The 19,612-nt window shown below is 40.2% G+C and overlaps 1 protein-coding gene across 7 annotated transcripts; it reads right to left on the reverse strand.

The window, feature by feature from the left end:
- Positions 1-1,220: 1,220 nt before the first annotated feature.
- Positions 1,221-19,404, reverse strand: LOC148018021 (uncharacterized). 7 transcript variants are annotated; one of them, XR_015687698.1, is made up of 7 exons: positions 17,885-19,404; positions 17,047-17,222; positions 14,920-14,975; positions 14,437-14,811; positions 1,792-3,323; positions 1,543-1,692; positions 1,221-1,456 (listed from the first exon to the last, which is right to left on the reverse strand). XR_015687698.1 is itself a non-coding variant. In XM_087661790.1 (2 exons), the coding sequence occupies exon 1, from the start codon at positions 19,115-19,117 to the stop codon at positions 17,912-17,914; it is 1,206 nt and encodes a 401-aa protein (XP_087517916.1). In that variant the 5' UTR covers positions 19,118-19,404; the 3' UTR covers positions 14,269-17,222; positions 17,885-17,911. The 7 variants fall into 7 exon arrangements, 1 of the variants encoding a protein (XP_087517916.1); XR_015687700.1 differs by having other exon boundaries at positions 1,792-2,067; positions 3,100-3,323; positions 14,437-17,222; XR_015687697.1 differs by having other exon boundaries at positions 1,792-2,770; positions 3,100-3,323; positions 14,437-17,222.
- Positions 19,405-19,612: the final 208 nt, after the last annotated feature.

Below are 19,612 nucleotides of genomic sequence, written 5' to 3' on the forward strand. Positions count from 1 at the left end.
ACCTATTAAGTCACCAGAAGAGAGCACCTCCGAGAGTGATGGATCTTCTGGAGAAGATGAGATTTTACTTGGTAATGAACTGGAGGAACCTGCTGTCAATCCTCACAGTGAGAAGGAGAAGTATGTAAAGGAAACAAAGAGTGTGAGAAAAACTAGAGTACCTGAGAGTCCTTGTGAAAGTGGTGTATTGATAGAAGGCAACCTGACCCTGTACCCTTACCTTGTTGAGAATATTGGGTCTGGAGATGCTCAAGCTTTCAGGAAGCTATTGTCCTTGCATCTGAAGGTGATTCCACAGAGATTGACATGCTTGTGGGAGATAGAATGCTTCAGAAGAATAAGAAAGTAGACTTGAAGGAAGAGCTTAAGGCAATGCAGCAGAAGATATCACAGGCCTGAGGGAATGCAGTTTTGTATGTTATTCTAATTGCTTACAGAACTCTTCAATGTATTGGCACTGTATGTATGGATTTCAAAGAATTAAACACAGGGATTGCTGCCCAGCTGAGCTCTTCAAGTCTAAGTGCCAATGTCTTGAACTTTTAGTTGTGACACTGCCCTCTTCTTTAGCCATGAATCCAATCAACAAAAGATGGAAGTTGTAAAGACTTGCTGATATCTTTTCAGCAAATAATGATGGACTTGACCTCATTATAGAGATGTTCTTCTGGAGTTTCTGAAATTCTCTACTGATCTAGCAACTGCCAAGTTACGAAATGAACATGCTGATGTGAAGAGTGTTTCCCTTCCTACTGCAACTGTCAACATACACCTGAATGTAAACAGTTTATGAGATACTTCGGATTATTCTGAACATGAATTTATTGTAACTCATTTGACAAGCAATATAGTGAACTTTGACATCAAAAATTTGAGTTCTTCTTGTTAGTCTCTTCCAGCTGTACCTTGAACCCCGTGTTCTGCAGCCCTTGCGTGAACTCTACGACAACGCGTCTAAAAAAGCGTTTACTCTGCAAGTTTTTGACGAGAATAGACGCACATTTATCTTGCAATTTAGACGCGCTGATAGACGCGTAAAATAGAGGTATGAAAAAAAAACTAGAGAGCACATACTCTCTGGTTTTTTTTCCCCCATCAACATCAAATTGTATGCTTAGGAAAAACAAAGAAAGATTATTTCGAAGATTTTTGTACTTAAAATAAAACAATGTATGTAGAACACGAAATTTCATATATATAGATGAAACGTTTTTACATGATGAGTTCTAGTGCTTGTGGCCTCAAGCATGGTCATGGTCCCAAGCACTACTGAAAGTAATACATATCAAAAATGAAAATTACAAGCCAAGGGGAGGCATGCATGTATGGGGCTCCTCTATATCTCCTCAGAAGAGGCATCATCATCACTACCACCACTGCTGCTTGTGCCGTTGCCGTTGCCGCCACCGCTACTGCTAGTTCCCCCTTTGCTATCCTCAACTGCATTAGGGTTCGCCTACACAAAGGATTAAGGTATATAAATACCATTACAAACAAAAAATTAGAGTTACCTATACTTTTCATGTAAAAAATAATGCATACCTCTTCTGGTGGTGGAGTCCTCATGGCACGATTATATTGCTCCTCCGTGATGAGTCCCTTCTCGTAGAAATGCTGCCAAGTGGATGCCTGGTTATGACCTCGATGGTAGCCTACCTCTCTAGGAGTAGGCATCCTACCAACGATATGATACTACAAAACAATTTGAACATACAATGTATTAGAACACACTACATAATGAAGTGAAACAAATTACAAAATTTAATTTTAAAAAAATCAAATAATACTTACAAACTCAGCCTCCCATGACTCCCTTGCCACCCGATCCATAATGCGATGATCCCATGGTTGCCATCTAGATACGTCGCGCCTTTGCGTGCTGGTGACTTGCCATTTTCTATGCTGCTCTCTTCTTGGCCTCTTTCCACTCCCTGCAGTGGCAATTGGGTGGTTGGCCATATCCAGGGCGCCCCTGCTCTTGTCTCCGCAATGACTCTTTGGCACGCGTCATAAGGTGAGACCTCTTGTTATGAAGCGCGTCTCTCACCTTTGACCGTCCCCAATTATCTGAGAATTATGAATTCTCGAGATTAGGGTACCTTCTATGTACTACCTACAGCACCTCTTGCCACAAACCATTTTTTTGGTGCTTAAAGGGAATCATGCAATCTTTGTATGTGACATGCACAACACTCCTCAAGTAGGCTATCACTTCCCTTCCCTCAGAGTCATGCAAGATATCACCAACATCAGTGACAGAGTAGTACATTTGTGGAGACTCACCTCCCTCATTTCCCAGTGAGGGTGATCGAGAGCCACCTCCTAGGCAACCCCCACAAAGCCCTCGACCTCCTCGTCCTCTCGCACAACTCTCCCTCCTCCCTCGACGGGCACTACCCTCTACCTCACTCGATGCACGTGCTTCTGTAGATGCACGTGCTTCGACCGATCCATGTACTTTAGCTGATCCCTGTGTATCAGCTGATCTGTGTGTATGCATAGTGTGTGGAGTACCTGTTAGTAGAGGTGTGCCAAGGTTTGATGCTTGTGCAGCAATGCTAGGCAAAGATGTGATAGGTGTCCCAGACATCACACTAAAAACCTCATCTGCAGTGGGAGGGCAACCAAGATAATTGGTCATCCCCCCCATGAATTGCTCATTGTTTGTAAAACCTCTAAAAAAGCTACTAACACGTCTAGAAAACTCCGCTAAGGTGTTGTTCATGCATTCCAACTCAGGATCAGTGCTGGAGGATCCAGGATTCCACATCTACACAAGAAAAATCATATTACCCTGTGCAGATAAAATATATTATATGTTGCGTCTATATCTGACATCTCTGTGTGCGTCTGTCAGCGCGTCTATTTCCGCGTCTATACCTGCGTCCACACTATCATTTGGACGTGTTGACAGATGTGCACAATCGGATCATTTTTTTCAAACTTGGTTAAAAAACGTGCAAAAAAACCTCCATAGATGACAATCTATAGCATGTAAAGAGAGAGAGAGAGAGAGAGAGAGAGAGAGAGAGAGAGAGAGAGAGAGAGAGAAACAGACAGAGAAAGAAAACAAGATTGAGAGAGAGAAGAAGAACTCACCTTCTTTGCTTGTTCCAACGGGTGGTGGCTAGGTTGCAAGCTCCTTGTCCTCCTTCTCCCTTCCCTTGGTAAGTTGCTTGAATCTTCTTCTCTTCCTTGCTGTTTGGCTCTTGTTCTTTACTCTTTGGCTCTTCTTTCCTCCTGTCCTCTTTTTCCTCTTATTTCCTTCCCTCATTGTCTTCATGAAGTGATAGATAGACATGAGTAGTGATGTCGAGCTCGAACTGCAAAAAATGCGCAAAAAATGCAGGAAAGCACAGGTTTGAAAAGAAAGCCACAACTTTTTTTATTTTTTTAATATTTGCATAGCGCGTCTGTAAGTGTGTGTAATTGCGCATGTATATGCGCAGATAATACCTATTACACGCGCTGACAGACGCGCAGGAATAATTAAACTGATTAGATGCTAGCTTTTGGTTGTTTTTGGATCAACATGACATGACTTTCCTAGTCTTTCAATATCAAAATGTTTCCCTCCATGTTGTAAGTATCAATGCATGCATTTAGGGAATATGACATATATAGATTGTATGTGCATAGTGGTCTAACAAATCAAGCCTCTTTCTTATTTGCAGGCATTATATATTGTAGTTAAACTCTAATAGTTTATATTGTGCAAAAAGGTGTCATTTATTTAAGCTAAGATCTTGATCTACATTGCTATTCATACAATTTCATTTATGTTGGGTTGGCCAATCTGCTTAATTAATGCAAGATATGCTTGATATGATGTTTTTGATTGAGAATACTGGTGAAATATATAGAAAATCTTGAGATAAGAGATGGTACATGTCACAACTCTATAGAAACAGAATTTGTATCCTTTTTCATTAATTTGTCTATATAATGATTTATTAAATTTATTTCATTTGCACTAATTAGATATAAAGAAAAGTGCATTGGAGCTGGCCACTGATGAGTGGTCACAGGTTATGGTGGACCCACGCGGTGGGTTAGAGAAAAGATAGTTCACACTTCCACCTATATGACCCGATTGGGCACTTGTGACTAGAACTCACACATATCAGGGTTAGACTCGCACACAGAAAGGATTGATGCCTTGAAGTGTGGGCTAGATCCACCAGAACAAACAGTTACAATCAACAAGATGGCATGATCATGAAATGCTTGTATAATGTGCATGTGTGGGCTGAAAGCTTGAAATGCACAGCTTTTTGCATAGGAAAGTCACATGAAGATTCGAATACCATTTTTGCGATGTACACGGAAAAAGCTTTCATATGACACCCATATTGGGGGGGTCCCTAAATTTTAGGAGATCCCTAAATTTTAGGAGGTCCCTAAAATTTAGGAGCCTCGAATTAGCCTAAAAATGCTAGTCCTAAAAAATAGGGATGTCATTCTAAAAATAGTAAGTTCTGTACTCTGACTGTGCTTACTAAATTTGGTTGTTTCTATTCTTGACAGTATTCAACCCAAAAAGGAAGGCCATAGAGAAGAGACAAGTGTCAAGACACTTGTCACACAAGTTTCCAAGTGTCCCACCACTTGTCACATCTCATGACATGTGGCTGGACACTTGTCTTGTGCTACTCCACTTTCCCCTTTTGTACTAGCTCTCCCCTCTCCTATAAATAAGAGCTCGTTTTTCTTCATTCAACATTATTTTTCTTTGCTGTAAACTCATGTACAGCACCCACAGATAGCCAGAAACTGGCCCCATCCATCCCCATCATCATCCCCCACTTCTCCATTATCAAATTCCTCCATATTCCCTCTTCTATCACTACTATTTTACAAGACATCAAGCTTGTAAATTCATTACAGCACCTCCTTCTCGAGCTCTTTCTTCCATTTTAGCTACAAGAAGCAAGCCCTATCCATGTACTGCTGATCAACGATGGAGAAAGGCTGAATTCCCCTTTTTCTTCTCTCATACTGTAAAGAAATCAGTTATTATCATTGCATAATAGATAATGCATGTGTGTTTGTACATCTTTGCATGATCTTGTGAGAGTGAGAATTACTTCTTCTCACTCTCAGGTTGATTGTAACTGAGCTCTTCCCTAAGGGACTTGGGTTGAGCAGAAATACATTCCTTCGGGGGGGGGGGGGGGGTTGCCCATCTTCAACCCTCAATCTTGTCTCCATTACTTTTACATTTTCATGGCTGTAATTTTGTGAGTAATTTTCATTTTCAGCTTTACGTGTTCATTCTCTTTTATATTAAATCTCGAAAACAAGCGAATATCATAATTGTTAAGCATACTACGTTGTTCGGGGTGTTTACAGTGGTATCAGAGCTTTGGCTCGGTCCTCACCCCCAACACTGGTAGTGCTTACAACTATAAGTTTGTTTGTTTTAGCCCTTGCATTGAGTGCTTGAGCATATTTTTTTTCTTTAGTCTCAATGGATCAATCGAGTGCTATCCTTCAAGCCATTCAAAGTCTTAGAGAGGAGAATCAGCAAATTCGTGAGCAACTTCTCAAACTAGAAAAAGTTGAGAATCCCAAAGAATTCAAGGAAAGAAGCCCATCTACTTCAAGGAGACAAAGCCATACCAATGAAAGGAGCCGATCAAGAAGTCCAACTACTTCTAAGAGGCAGTCCCATTCTACTTCAATACAAAGAAAGAGATCGCGTCGAAGCTCATCCTCTTCTTCAAAGTCATTTGGCGCCTATTCTGATGGATCCTCTTCTAGTAATGAAGAGTCACACCCTTCTCGTGGAAGACCTCATCATCGTCAAAGGCATCAACATTCTTCACCCTCGTCTCCATCTTCATCCCCATCAAGCACTTCATCATCTTCAACCTCAAGATCCGAGCATGGACGAAGGCATAAGAAGAAGAAGAAGACTAAGTCACTATCTCAACTTGAAAAGAAGATCAAGTTCAATATGTATGATGGTTCCCGAAATCCTGATCTTCTTCTGAAGTTTATTCGTCAATTTCAAATTTTGTATGGTCGTGACAAGTATAAAGAAAAAGAAAAGATTAAGTTTGCAGCTTTACATTTAACCGACTTAGCCCATACTTAGTGGACGGGGTTGGAATATGATCATGCTGCCCCAAAATCATGGCGGTCCTTTGTTCGCCTGATACAAAGCCAATTTCTTCCTGTTCATTTCAAAAGAGATGTAAAAATGGAATGGGATCGGCTTTGGTAAAGGAAAAATGAGTCACTTGGTGACTATACCAAGAGATTTTGGGAGCTACTTTTGAAGGTCCAACATTTCAAGAAGATCAGCAGTTCGGAAAAGCTTAGGAAGTTTCAAGGAGGTTTGCATTTTAAACTTCGTACTGCTCTTAATCATTATCATTGTTCTAGTCTCAGGGAACTCATTGACCATGCTGAGACATGGGAAATGGAGCATAATGGCAACAAATCATTCCAAAAGAATGATAAGAAGAGAGTAGCTGATGATGAGGAGTATTCAGCCCCAAATGAAGGACAAAAACAGTGGCAAAAGCAGCCATCAAATCAAAAGAAGATGAAGCCCTATGCACCTCCTAATGCTCCTCAATTTCGCTCCAATCTATACCCACAAGCAAAGCAATTTTCCGAAGAAGAAAAGCAACGCTTCATGAAAGAAGGGAAGTGCTTTAAATGTGGACAAACAGGCCACATAGCGAAGCAATGTCCAAACAAGGGACAAAGCAAGGTTTCTGACAACAAGCCTAAGTCGCCAGTGAAAATCAATGCTATCAGTGATGTAGTTGCAAACACAACTCACACTCCAGAGACGCGCAAATTATTAAAAGCTTGGGGACAGTTGCAAGGTAAGCAAGCACTATTCTTGATAGATCTTGGGGCGAATGAAAATATCATTTCCTTGCAATTAGCTAAAGAGCTTGGATTAAAGAATGAAGAGATGGACACTCCAGCAGAAGTTCGCCAAGCTTTAAATGCTGATGAAGGTGACACAGTGAAGACTGTGATACCCTACATTGGCAAGCTCAAGTTTCAAATTCAAGGCTACAGTGACGAAGATACCTTCTGTATCGGAGACCTTGATGGTTGCGATGTGATTCTTGGCATGCCCTGGAATCATAGAGTAGATTCAACCATCTTCTCTCAGAAAAAGAAGGTAGAACTCACCAACAAAGGCAAGAAGTATGAGATCCAAGCTGGAGTTTCTGGAGACACCATACCTATGGTAAGCCATATGCAAGTCTCTAGAGCAATTAAGGATTGTGTTCAATGTTGTCTGCTTTATGTCACTGATGTAAAAGATAATATGAATGCTGAAAACCAAGAGCGACTTCAGCTCTTGGAAAAGTATAAAGATTGTTTTTCGGAAGATCTTCCTTATCAACTTCCCCCAGAAAGGCCAGAAGACCATCATATTGATATTATTCCGGGCAGTTCTCCTCCTAATATAGCACCATACCGTGTGAGCCGTCCTCAACAAGAAGAAATCAGAAAGCAAGTCGAAGACCTACTCAACCGTGGGCTAATTAGGCCAAGTAGCTCACCATTTTGTTCACCGGTTCTTCTTGTTTAAAAGAAAGATGGCACATTCAGGATGTGCATTGATTATCGAGCCCTCAACAAAATCACTGTGAAGAATCGGTTTCCTATTCCCAGAATTGACAACATTTTGGATCGTCTAGGAGGCTCAAAGGTTTTTAGCCGCATTGATCTAAAGAGTGGTTATCATCAAATTAGGGTAATACCACAAGATGTACACAAAATTGCTTTCCGCACTTCATACGGTCTTTATGAATTCTTGGTGGTTCCTTTCGGATTAACCAATGCACCAGCCACCTTTAATCGAATGATGGAGCGCATCTTTAGAGAGCATCGACAATATGTCGGTACTTTCTTTGATGATATTCTTGTCTTTAGCAAGAATGAAGAGGATCATCATCAACACTTGGAAATTGTTCTACAATTACTACAACAAAATCAACTCTTGGTAAATGGTAAAAAGAGTGAATTTTTCATGCATAAAATAAATTACCTTGGGCATGTCATCTCTTCTGAAGGGATTCAGATGGATCCTGAAAAGATCAGGATAATCCAAGAATGGCCTCATCTTCGTGATGTACATGAGGTGCGATCGTTTCTTGGCTTATGTTCTTATTACCGCCGCTTCATCAAGCATTTTGCACATATGGCTTCTCCACTTCATGACCTTACAAAGAAGAAGATCTCTTTCCAATGGAAGGAAAAAGAGAAGGCAGCCTTCACAAGGCTGAAAATAGCTCTTACTTCTGGACCTATTCTTATCATTCCAGATCTGGTAAAACCATTTGTGGTGGAAGCAGATGCTTGCGGTGATTGTATTGGTGCAGTGCTAAATCAAGAAGGCCATGCCGTAGCCTTTGAAAGCCGCCGTCTAAATGATGTGGAGAAAAGGTATGACATTTATGAAAAGGAGCTCTTAGCAGTGGTTCATGCTTTAAAGATATGGAAACATTATCTTTTAGGCAATGAATTCCTTATTAAAACCAATCATCAAAGCTTGAAGTATTTCAAGACTCAAAAGCATTTGCAGGAGAAACATGCAAGATGGGAAAATTTCTTGTCTATGTTTCATTTTCAAATTATGTACACTCCAGGGAAACAAAATGTAGTTGCTGACGCACTTTCTAGAGTGCCTCGCATTGCAACTATTACAGTGGCTCATCATGAAGATTTTCAAACGATGAAGAATACTTATGATGAAGATACTGATTTTGTAGCAATTTGGTCAAATTTACAGCAAGGAGGTTCTCATCCAGATTATTCCATCAAGGATGGTTACCTTCTCATGAACAATCGCCTTTGTGTCACTCTTCCTGTTCGACAAAAGGTGCTTAAAGAAAGTCATGAACCCCCTTATGCAGGGCATAGAGGAAGGGCAGCCACTCTAAGTGCAATTGAGCGCTACTTTTATTGGCCAACATTACGAAAAGATACACATAACTTCATTGAGGCTTGTCTGGTATGCCAAAAATCCAAATATGATAGGCAGAAGATTCCAGGATTGTTACAACCTCTTCCAGTGCCCAAAGATCCATGGGAATCTATCACAATGGATTTCATCTCAGGTATTCCAAGAATACCTCAAGGTCATGATATGATTTGGGTCATAATTGATAGATTCAGCGAACAATCACATTTTATTCCATGTCATAAAACATTGAAATCCGCACAAGCTGCAAGACTTTTCATTCAACATATCTTTAGATTACATGGTATGCCTTCTGAGATCATTTCAGATAGAGACTCCAAATTCACAAGTAACTTTTGGCGTGCTTTATTTGAGAATTTGGGAACCACTTTAAAGTTCTCATCTTTTCATCCTCAAACTGACGGCCAAACAGAGGTGATGAATCTCACTCTTTTGGATATGTTGAAAGCTTATGTTAGTGAACATAAGTCACAATGGGAGAAATATCTTCAATTATTGGAGTTTGCTTACAACAATACAGTGCACTCATCCACAGGGAAAGCTCCAAATGAAATAGTACAGGGTAAAGTGATTCCTCCTCCAATTATTCGCACTAAAGATAAGATTTTTGCTGTTGATGAGTTTGCTTCAGATTTAAAAACCGCAATGGATCAAGTTCGAGCCACTATCAAAGTTGCCCAAGAGCGACAAAAGAAGCAAGCAGATAAACGAAGAAGACCTTTGGCTTTTGAAAAAGGTCAATATGTCTTGCTAAAGTTTGATAAAAGCAGGCTCAAACAAGGTTCTGGTCAAAATTCATCTTTTCCAAAGCTCTCCAGTAGATACTTTGGACCCTTCAAAGTGATTGAGAAAATAAATGAAGTTTCTTATCGACTTGAGCTTCCTGCTCATTGGAAAATACACAATGCTTTTCATGTAAGTTTGCTAAAACCTTACATAGGACCAGAACCAAAGGAACCCATTACTGAAGATCCCCCAGAAGTTGAAGAAACAGAGCAACTCTTGGAACCTGAAAAGATTTTGTTTCTCAAGGATCGAACCACGAGAAGTGGCCTTGTGACACGAAAATTCTTACTAAAATTCAAGAATCTACCCACAACAGATGCACAATGGGTAGATGAAAGATTCATGAAGGATTACCCAAATATTCTACAGCAATATCAACAAGCTTTTCAGCTGAGGACAGCTGAATAAAAGCCAGAGGGCTGTCACAACTCTATAGAAACAGAATTTGTATCCTTTTTCATTAATTTGTCTATATAATGATTTATTAAATTTATTTCCTTTGCACTAATTAGATATAAAGAAAAGTGCATTGGAGCTGGCCACTGATGAGTGGTCACAGGTTATGGTGGACCCACGTGGTGGGTTAGAGAAAAGATAGTTCACACTTCCACCTATATGACCCGATTGGGCACCTGTGACTAGAACTCACGCATATCAGGGTTAGACTCGCACACAGAAAGGATTGATGCCTTGAAGTGTGGGCTAGATCCACCAGAACAAACAGTTACAATCAACAAGATGGCATGATCATGAAATGCTTGTATAATGTGCATGTGTGGGCTGAAAGCTTGAAATGCACATCTCTTTGCATAGGAAAGTCACATGAAGATTCAAATACCATTTTTGCGATGTACACGGAAAAAGCTTTCATATGACACCCATATTGGGGGGGTCCCTAAATTTTAGGAGATCCCTAAATTTTAGGAGGTCCCTAAAATTTAGGAGCCTCGAATTAGCCTAAAAATGCTAGTCCTAAAAAATAGGGATGTCATTCTAAAAATAGTAAGTTCTCTACTCTGACTGTGCTTACTAAATTTGGTTGTTTCTATTCTTGACAGTATTCAACCCAAAAAGGAAGGCCATAGAGAAGAGACAAGTGTCAAGACACTTGTCACACAAGTTTCCAAGTGTCCCACCACTTGTCACATCTCATGACATGTGGCTGGACACTTGTCTTGTGCTACTCCACTTTCCCCTTTTGTACTAGCTCTCCCCTCTCCTATAAATAAGAGCTCGTTTTTCTTCATTCAACATCATTTTTCTTTGCTGTAAACTCATGTACAGCACCCACAGATAGCCAGAAACTGGCCCCATCCATCCCCATCATCATCCCCCACTTCTCCATTATCAAATTCCTCCATATTCCCTCTTCTATCACTGCTGTTTTACAAGACAGCAAGCTTGTAAATTCATTACAGCACCTCCTTCTCGAGCTCTTTCTTCCATTTTAGCTACAAGAAGCAAGCCCTATCCATGTACTGCTGATCAACGATGGAGAAAGGCTGAATTCCCCTTTTTCTTCTCTCATACTGTAAAGAAATGAGTTCTTATCATTGCATAATAGATAATGCATGTGTGCTTGTACATCTTTGCATGATCTTGTGAGAGTGAGAATTACTTCTTCTCACTCTCAGGTTGATTGTAACTGAGCTCTTCCCTAAGGGACTTGGGTTGAGCAGAAATACATTCCTTCGGGGGGGGGGGGGGGGGGGGGGGGGTTGCCCATCTTCAACCCTCAATCTTGTCTCCATTACTTTTACATTTTCATGGCTGTAATTTTGTGAGTAATTTTTATTTTCAGCTTTACATGTTCATTCTCTTTTATATTAAATCTCGAAAACAAGCGAATATCATAATTGTTAAGCATACTACGTTGTTCGGGGCGTTTACAGTACACTAGCAAATCAATTGACCTATGTGGTGACATATATAACAAAGCTTGAGGATAAGAGATAACACATTGGTAAGTCAATTGGCACATATGTGGTGACTTACTAGACCATCCCACTTGCAATTGCATGCAAGTATCAATAGTGGATAAAGAACGAATGGTTTTTAGCTAGAGAGAGATAATGCAATGAAGGTGTATATGAAAGAGATAGAGAAAGGCATATTATCCATCAATCAATCAAAGATATGTACATGAAGTGACTTGATATAGTAATTAGAGTATCGTCATTTTTAGGATGCTCCATTGACTTCTGCAAGTTTCCATAACCTTGAAGTAGATAGCCAACCACACTGTCCATGGAAGGAAAACTTGATCTCATCAAATTAACCAAGTTAATTTACTTATACATTTCATAGATAAGAGATTTGTAGTTGTCTTGTTGGTATTGCAAAGTATCCTTACAGTGATCTATTTTAGTCACCAACAAGTGGACACACTGGCTAAAGATGATGAAAAGAGGACATGTGCACATTGGCTACATGTGGTCCACCTTATCTAAAATTATATGTGAGCTATAAGTGCACCTTGACATGATTGGAATAGCTTGCACATGCACAAAGCCAACTGATTTACATCAATCTACTCATGCTATGAATTGGCATGTATGTCTTGCTTTTGCTTTGATTGTATTGATTGTGATGTATGTTCCTCGAGAATAATGAGAATCAAGGGACTACCCTAAAAAGTGAGGGTACTCCCTTGAATCACCGATTAAGCTTTGATCTATAAGTTTATGCATGGCTAGGTTAAGTGCGCAACAAATGAGACATGTGAGTGTATTGATCAGTTCTCTCTCTCTCTCTCTCTCTCTATATATATATATATATACATATATATTGCACATGCACAAGTCAACCTTTGATCTATAAGTTTTAGCCATGGCTAGGTTAAGTGCACAATAGATGCAACATGTGCATGTATCAATCACTTCTCTGATAATTATGTCGTATATACATCCAATCATCATGCCCTATCCAATCACATTTGTATAGGGCATGATTGGATGTATATAGGGCATGAAATTACATATATATAATTAGCTTTGAATGATTGCATGTATATTTGTAATACTCAGAAAGAAGTAAGTTGGTAATGTATATCATGTCCTATACATGTATGCCCTATACATATATATCATGTCGTATATACATATATATCATGTCCTTATGATCCTATACATGTATATCATGTCCTTATGATCCAGGTATAATTATGTCGTATATACATCCAATCATGCCCTATCCAATCACATTTGTATAGGGCATGAAATCACAGATATATAATTAGCTTTGAATGATTGGATGATATACATGTATGCCCTATACATGTATATCATGTCGTATATACATGTATATCACGTCCTTATAATCATATACATGTATATCATGTCCTTATGATCCAGGTGTAATTATGTCGTATATACATCCAATCATGCCCTATCCAATCACATTTGTATAGGGCATGATTGGATGTATATAGGGCATGAAATCACACATATATAATTAGCTTTGAATGATTGGATGTATATTTGTAATACTCAGAAAGAAGTAAAGTTGGTAATGTATTCAAACAAATACTAGCTGTTAAGAGGTTTCGTCATATTTAGGGACTTTATGAGAAATGAAAAATATGTACGTTTATTTTCGCATCTATAGGCGCGTTTATAAATGAGGATATATAGACGCATTCTGTATGCTAGCGTAAATAGACACTCTGATACATACACTTATAAACGCGCCTGCTTTTGCGCGTGTACAATGTGCGTCTATAGGGCCTTTCTCTTGTAGTGACTACTACTACTACTACTACTACTACTACTACTACTACTACTACTACTACTACTACTACTACAACCACAACCACGAGTACGACTACGACTACCACAACAATAAACCACTACCACTACAATAAACAAGAAAAGAAGAAACAACAACAATAACTACTACTACTAGAATAACAACAAACAAGAAAAGAAGAAAAAACTACTACTACTACTACCACTACAACAACAACAAAAACAAACAAGAAAACCAAACAACAATAAGTAAGAAAAGAAAAAAAACTACTACTACTAATACTACAACAAACAAGAAAACTACTATTACTACTACTAGTACTACTACTACAATCACGACTATGATGACTACGACCACGACTACAACTACCACAAAATAACAAACTAGAAGAGAAGAAATTAAACAACTACTACTATCACTACAACTACCACTACTACTACTACAACTACCACAACCACAACAAACAAGAAAATAAGAAATTAAACAATAACTACCACTATCGCTACCGCTACTGATACCACTATCACTACCACTACCACTACCACTACCACTACCACTACCACTACCACTACTATGACAATCACAAAAATAACAAACAAGAAAATAAAAATTAAACAACAACTACTACTACCACTACCACTACCACGACTACCACAACAACAACAAACAATAAAAAAAGAAAAGAAGAAATAAAACAACAACAACAATAACAACAACCTCTCACTCGTCTCTCTCCCTCCCTTTCCCTCTCCCTCTCTTTCTCTCTTTCCCTATTATATTTAATGTTTTCTCCCTCTCTCTCTCGTTCCTTCTTTCCTTTTCTCTCTTCCTCTCCCTCTCTCATTTTCTCTCCCTCTCTCAATACACATGATTTTTAACAAAAACAAGTAAAAGAAAAAGAGAAAAAATAAAAACAAAGCAAGAAGGAACAATGCATTCACCGTAAAGGCTGGAGGATGGGTTCGGCGGCTCCTCTTCATGACGACAGCTCCTCTTTACCCTCTATACACTTTCTCCTCTTCTTCGCGAACGGTGGCGGCGGTGATGAGAAGCTTTCCTTCTCCCTCTTTCTCTCTTTCTCTCCCTCTCCCCCTCAAATGCAAGACGGAGTTCGCTGTCCCTTTTGCTCTCTCTTTCATTTGTTTGCGCAAAATAATGTGCTTGGGTTTCGGCCCTCGTTTTTTTGTCTGAGCACCATTGCTATTAGCGTTGCATTCTGCGATGCTAATAGTGACGCCGCTATTTTGCGTCGGAAAGCGCCGTCTTTATGCCTCTGTATCCTTGTAGTGTACATTGTTTCAAGACTTGCATGGACCCTAATAACATCCAATGAATCCTTGATATAGCATAGTAATCCTTATCGTAAGTGATGTCACGTGCACAATTATTACAATCCTCTCGTAGTGTACATAGTCAATGCATACCTCTTTCTTGTTGTTTGCAACATTGGATAGAGGAGGAATTACGCCCAGGTTGAGATCTGTAAGATCTCCTCACTTTAGCTTTATATACAACTAAACATTTAGTTATACCATTAGCTAGAATTGATAGTTTTAATCCTACATAGATTTAATTATATCACTTGTATTTCTATCATTATGATTTAAATATATTTATTTTTTCTTGTATTATCACTCCTATTTTTAAATTGCTTTCATTGGATGCTTAGTACTATGTTCATTGTCTTATACAAAGTGTTTTACTTTGTTACGATAAGTATCATATTTTTTACATACTTCAATGGCCTTTATATATGGTTATACAACACTCTATATTTGATAGGATAGCATACATGGATAATAGGGATGTGACTCTTGTAAGACTCAGTTGGAGTACGCTTTGAAAATATTCTACGAATGTGAAAAATAACATTAGTAATTTCAATGCCGATGCATATTGCAATACTTATATTAATAGATATATTAGTGTACTCAAACCAACACTTTTACCAATAGTTATCTCGATGGTAGAGACTAACATTAGAAACAACTTTGTACATATTTTATGTCTCAAATATCGTAGTATATCCCTAATCTCTTGTAGTGGTTGTAAAAGGGTCTCGGTTTTCTAGACCTGCAAAGGTGTTTAAGTAGGCCTGATCAATATACCTATTAACCTTCACTAGTTAGCCAAGAAATATTTCCTTTATCAATCCAAAAGACCTAAAATTGGGATTCCTAATAAATTCCACACCTCATAACTCGACACAATGTATATCCATCTTAACTACTCTATCTAACCCAAGTTAGACTGAGAAAGGTCACCTTTTTCTATCTACTAATATAGACCCAAATCATATATGACAAATCAATCAGAATCCAACCATTATCTAGGATTGATTATGGCTTTGCCTCAAAATAGGAGCCTTATAAGATTGAGTACCATGGATCATTAGTGGTACCTTTTGAGGGTGGGTCATTGAATATATATAATATCCCCCTCAATGTACTCCACTTGCACATGAACTATGGTCTAGATCCAAGGTGCCATATTTGAAGACTAGCTCAAAGGAGATTATCCATAAGAGCTTTGGTTAATATATATGCTCCATTCTACTCTATGAAATAGTAGACTAGCTCTACTATCCCATTTTCAATCAAATCATGTAATTAGTAATATTGAATCTCTATATATTTCAAGTACATATGGAACATTAGATTTTGGATATAGTGATGCAACTTTGGTTGTCATATCTTAGCCCAGTTGAGTCTTTATCCTATACTCCTATATACCATTAGATCCTCTCCTATATGCCATAGGATGCTCCTTAGCTAGACTACTCTACATCTAGCAACACAAGCTACCTTGTACTCTGCTTTGGTAGAATATAATACCTTCTTGTTGCTTCTCAAGAATCCAAGAAAAGATTTCTAAATACAAATAAGAATAATAATAAAAAAATGATTTTCTAGAATGATTAATCTAATTATAGTTTCTGAACAAAGAAGTTCTAAAACCATATGTGATACCACTTACCAATAATATAGGCATGGTACAATGTTTTCCCTTGAGTACCTTTATGTGGCCTGAGATTGAGAATGTATACTCTAGTATTAGCAGCTTCATTCCAAAATTGGTTAAGTGTCCTTAAACATGTGCCTTGCCATTTCCACAATGGTGTGATTCTAGCATTCAATTATAATATATGTTCTACTAAAGTGTGTGAGGCCTACTTATCTCTTTAGTCCTGCAAAAGTCTTTAAAGTACTTTGAGTTGAATCAACCCATATTATCTATTCTAAATTTATTCACATCTTTCCATGTTTCATTTTAAACAAGCTTTAGCTATTCTTTAAAGATATCAAATCTTGAGCCTTATTAGTAAGGAAGTATACCTACATCTTCCTATTATAGTTCTCGAAGATTAACATGAAATAAGAAGACCCCTCCAAGGCTTGTATAGGAATCTTACCACACAAGTTAGCATGTACTAACTCTAAAGAAGCATGTGCTCTATTCTTCCTTTCTTCTAGAAATACATTTCATTTTGTTGATTTTTCCATCATACAAAAGAACCATGTATATCGTGGCATATAGATGAGAGAACATACCTTGCTTGTGCATCTCCTTGACCATTGCAAATCCAATGAGGCCAAATCTTTCATAGCAAAGTTTACTTATGTTTACTTTAGCAGTGGCTATAAGAGCACTTAGCTCATATAGATTGTTCTTCTTTTCTCCTTTGCCAACACGATCAACGGTTTCTACATGTGCCCTGATGATCCCCCTGCATGGCAAATATTATATATGGAGAGAACTAACAAATGCTTTCACTTAATCTCTGGAATATACAATACATTTGCAAGCTTTTTGATACATCACCATTTGTAGCAAAAAGGGAAATCTAGTATACTCATTAGCATTAATAATCACGTTAGGTAGTGAGCAATCAAATCCACCATAGCTCAATAAACTTTTACAGAATTTGACATGTTTGGGTTATGAAGCAAGGGTATTCTAAAGAATACATCCAGATTTTTGAAAACCACTGACAAGAGGAGTGATAAAATAAGGGTGAAAGAATAGATGGCATGTCCTTGAACTTGACCTGGTTTGGCTTTCATTTTTCAAGCCTTTGAGGTGCCAAGCATGAAAATCTAGCTCCCATGGTAGCAAAGAGGCGAGTTCCTCGCAATAGGATTCCCCACTGAAGACTTACAGGTGTACAAGTATTGTTTACAGCACACAAAAACCGTTTATTTAACTTTGCACAGTTAGTAACTATAGACGGTCATGAATGTTGTTTTCGAAGTTAGGATCTCCATATAATCTAGGAAAGAATCATCTAGCGAGGAAAGTAAAATCTAGCAAGGCCGGCTTGTTTATAGATAGTAGAATGGCAGTATAGGATTTGCTTAATTTTTTCTGACAAACCAATGAGATGTTTACATGTGAAACGCATTTTGATGGTGCGCGCTATTTGATTGCGGAGTAGACTCGATCGACTGAATGGTCGTGGCGTTCAGAGTGGGCAGAGAGAGGTCGGAGAAGCTTCAAGGCCTTGCTCTTAATGCGGGGGTCTTCGGAACAGTGAGGAGATTGGAGGAGGATGAGAAGGCTTTGGATGGCGCCATGACGGACAGCTTCACAGCAAAGCTGGGGGTCGAGGATGCAGAGATTGGACAAGATGCGGAGAGAGAGGCGGGTGGCGCGCGGGGAGACGCGTCGGATCAAGGCGGCGACGACGGGAGGGGTGAGGGCGAGGGCATGGCGGAGCCGGTTGACGTCAGGGGTGGTGGCAGGCGCGGCGGGCGCTGCAGCTGAGTATCGGAGGCGGCCTAGTACGAGGCTGGGATGATGATGATGGTGGTTGGGGGAGAGGAGCAAGAGTTGGATGAGGTGGAGGGCGGCCTCGAAGTCTTGGGGAGCTGCAGTATTGAGGAGGCGAGCGATGGCAGAAGAGGTGTAGTCAAGGCGGAGGGCCTTGAAGCGGAGTTCGGAGTGGGAGAAGAGGGCAGAAAGCGCGGCGATGGCGGGCGCGACGAGCCTGAGGGACAGGCTGGGGGGCCGGAGAACGACGCGGATGAGGGTGTCGAGTAGGCTCGGGACGGCGCACAGGGTGGCTGACCGGAAAGACGCCTCGGAAGAAAACACGGCCGCTACAAAGGCCAGCACCTCGCACATGGCTTCTTCCTGCACATGCCCGTCGTCTTCCCTCGAAGCCATAAGCAGTCCCAGCCCCTCTGTCAGCCTCCGCGCCGCGTCCCCCGCATCCCTAATCACCTCCATCTCGTGCAGCTCCCTTAGTCGCCGATGCTGCTCGATCAGCCTCCTCAGAACCACGTTAGGTAGCACGTCCTCGTTCCGCACCGGCTGATTCGTCACCGGACACGTCCTCCTTCCTGACTCCAGCCACCGCATTATGTTCGCCCTCTCGTAAGAGATCCCTGTCGGGAGTATGACCGGGTCCGTCATGAGCTCCAGCGAGATCGGGCACAAGAAATCATCGGGCGTGAGCTGGCTAAAGCTCGAGGTCAGCACCATACTACCCTGCAGTAGGTTGTTCGTGATATTTAGCTCACTGTCATCATCGTCGTCGAGGGCTGCATGCCTCTCGCAGCGTCGATGCACGTAATGGTGGCCGTGGTGATCACCATCGAAAGCGATGCAGTCCGGGGCCATGGCCGATTGGCATGACAAGAACGATACTGCACCTGCAGGAAATTTTCAGGAGAGAAGAGGAGATTAGACTAAGTCGAGTTAGAAGACGGGGGAGGCCGAGGGGTAACAAGAGGAGGAGAACAATGGCAGGGCTTACGAAATACTAATCTCTGAAACCGAGACGAGGAACATGATCGGCTAAGCTTCTTTTTGTATAGTATTGATCATGCGTGGTAGGCGTAGGATGCATCATTGATGATCCTATCCAGCGGTCAAGCCTGGCGCTGATCAGCTTTGCCTTGCTGCCGTGACTGGGGCGTATGAAATAAGATCACCGCCCCGGTTTTTCGACGTTCAAAGTCAGCGCGCCTGCCGTGTCGATCTCCCGCGGACGTCAGCTGATGTCATATTGTCGAGAGCTGGTACACCAGCGTGACGCGTCGGCAGTGCCATATCATTTTTCTCGCAGCCCTCCACGATTAGAGCCTTTTCCTGCGGCGCGGCTAGTGCTTTCAT

Source organism: Lygodium microphyllum, chromosome 21 (genome assembly GCF_053477565.2).
Source record: "Lygodium microphyllum isolate KBCC chromosome 21, Lygodium_microphyllum_v1.1.10, whole genome shotgun sequence".
Classification (NCBI taxonomy): domain Eukaryota; kingdom Viridiplantae; phylum Streptophyta; class Polypodiopsida; order Schizaeales; family Lygodiaceae; genus Lygodium; species Lygodium microphyllum.

Excerpts from the sequence above, each read along its gene's own strand:
- LOC148018021 (XM_087661790.1), bottom strand. The coding sequence starts at position 19,117 with ATGGCCCCGGACTGCATCGCTTTCGATGGTGATCACCACGGCCACCAT.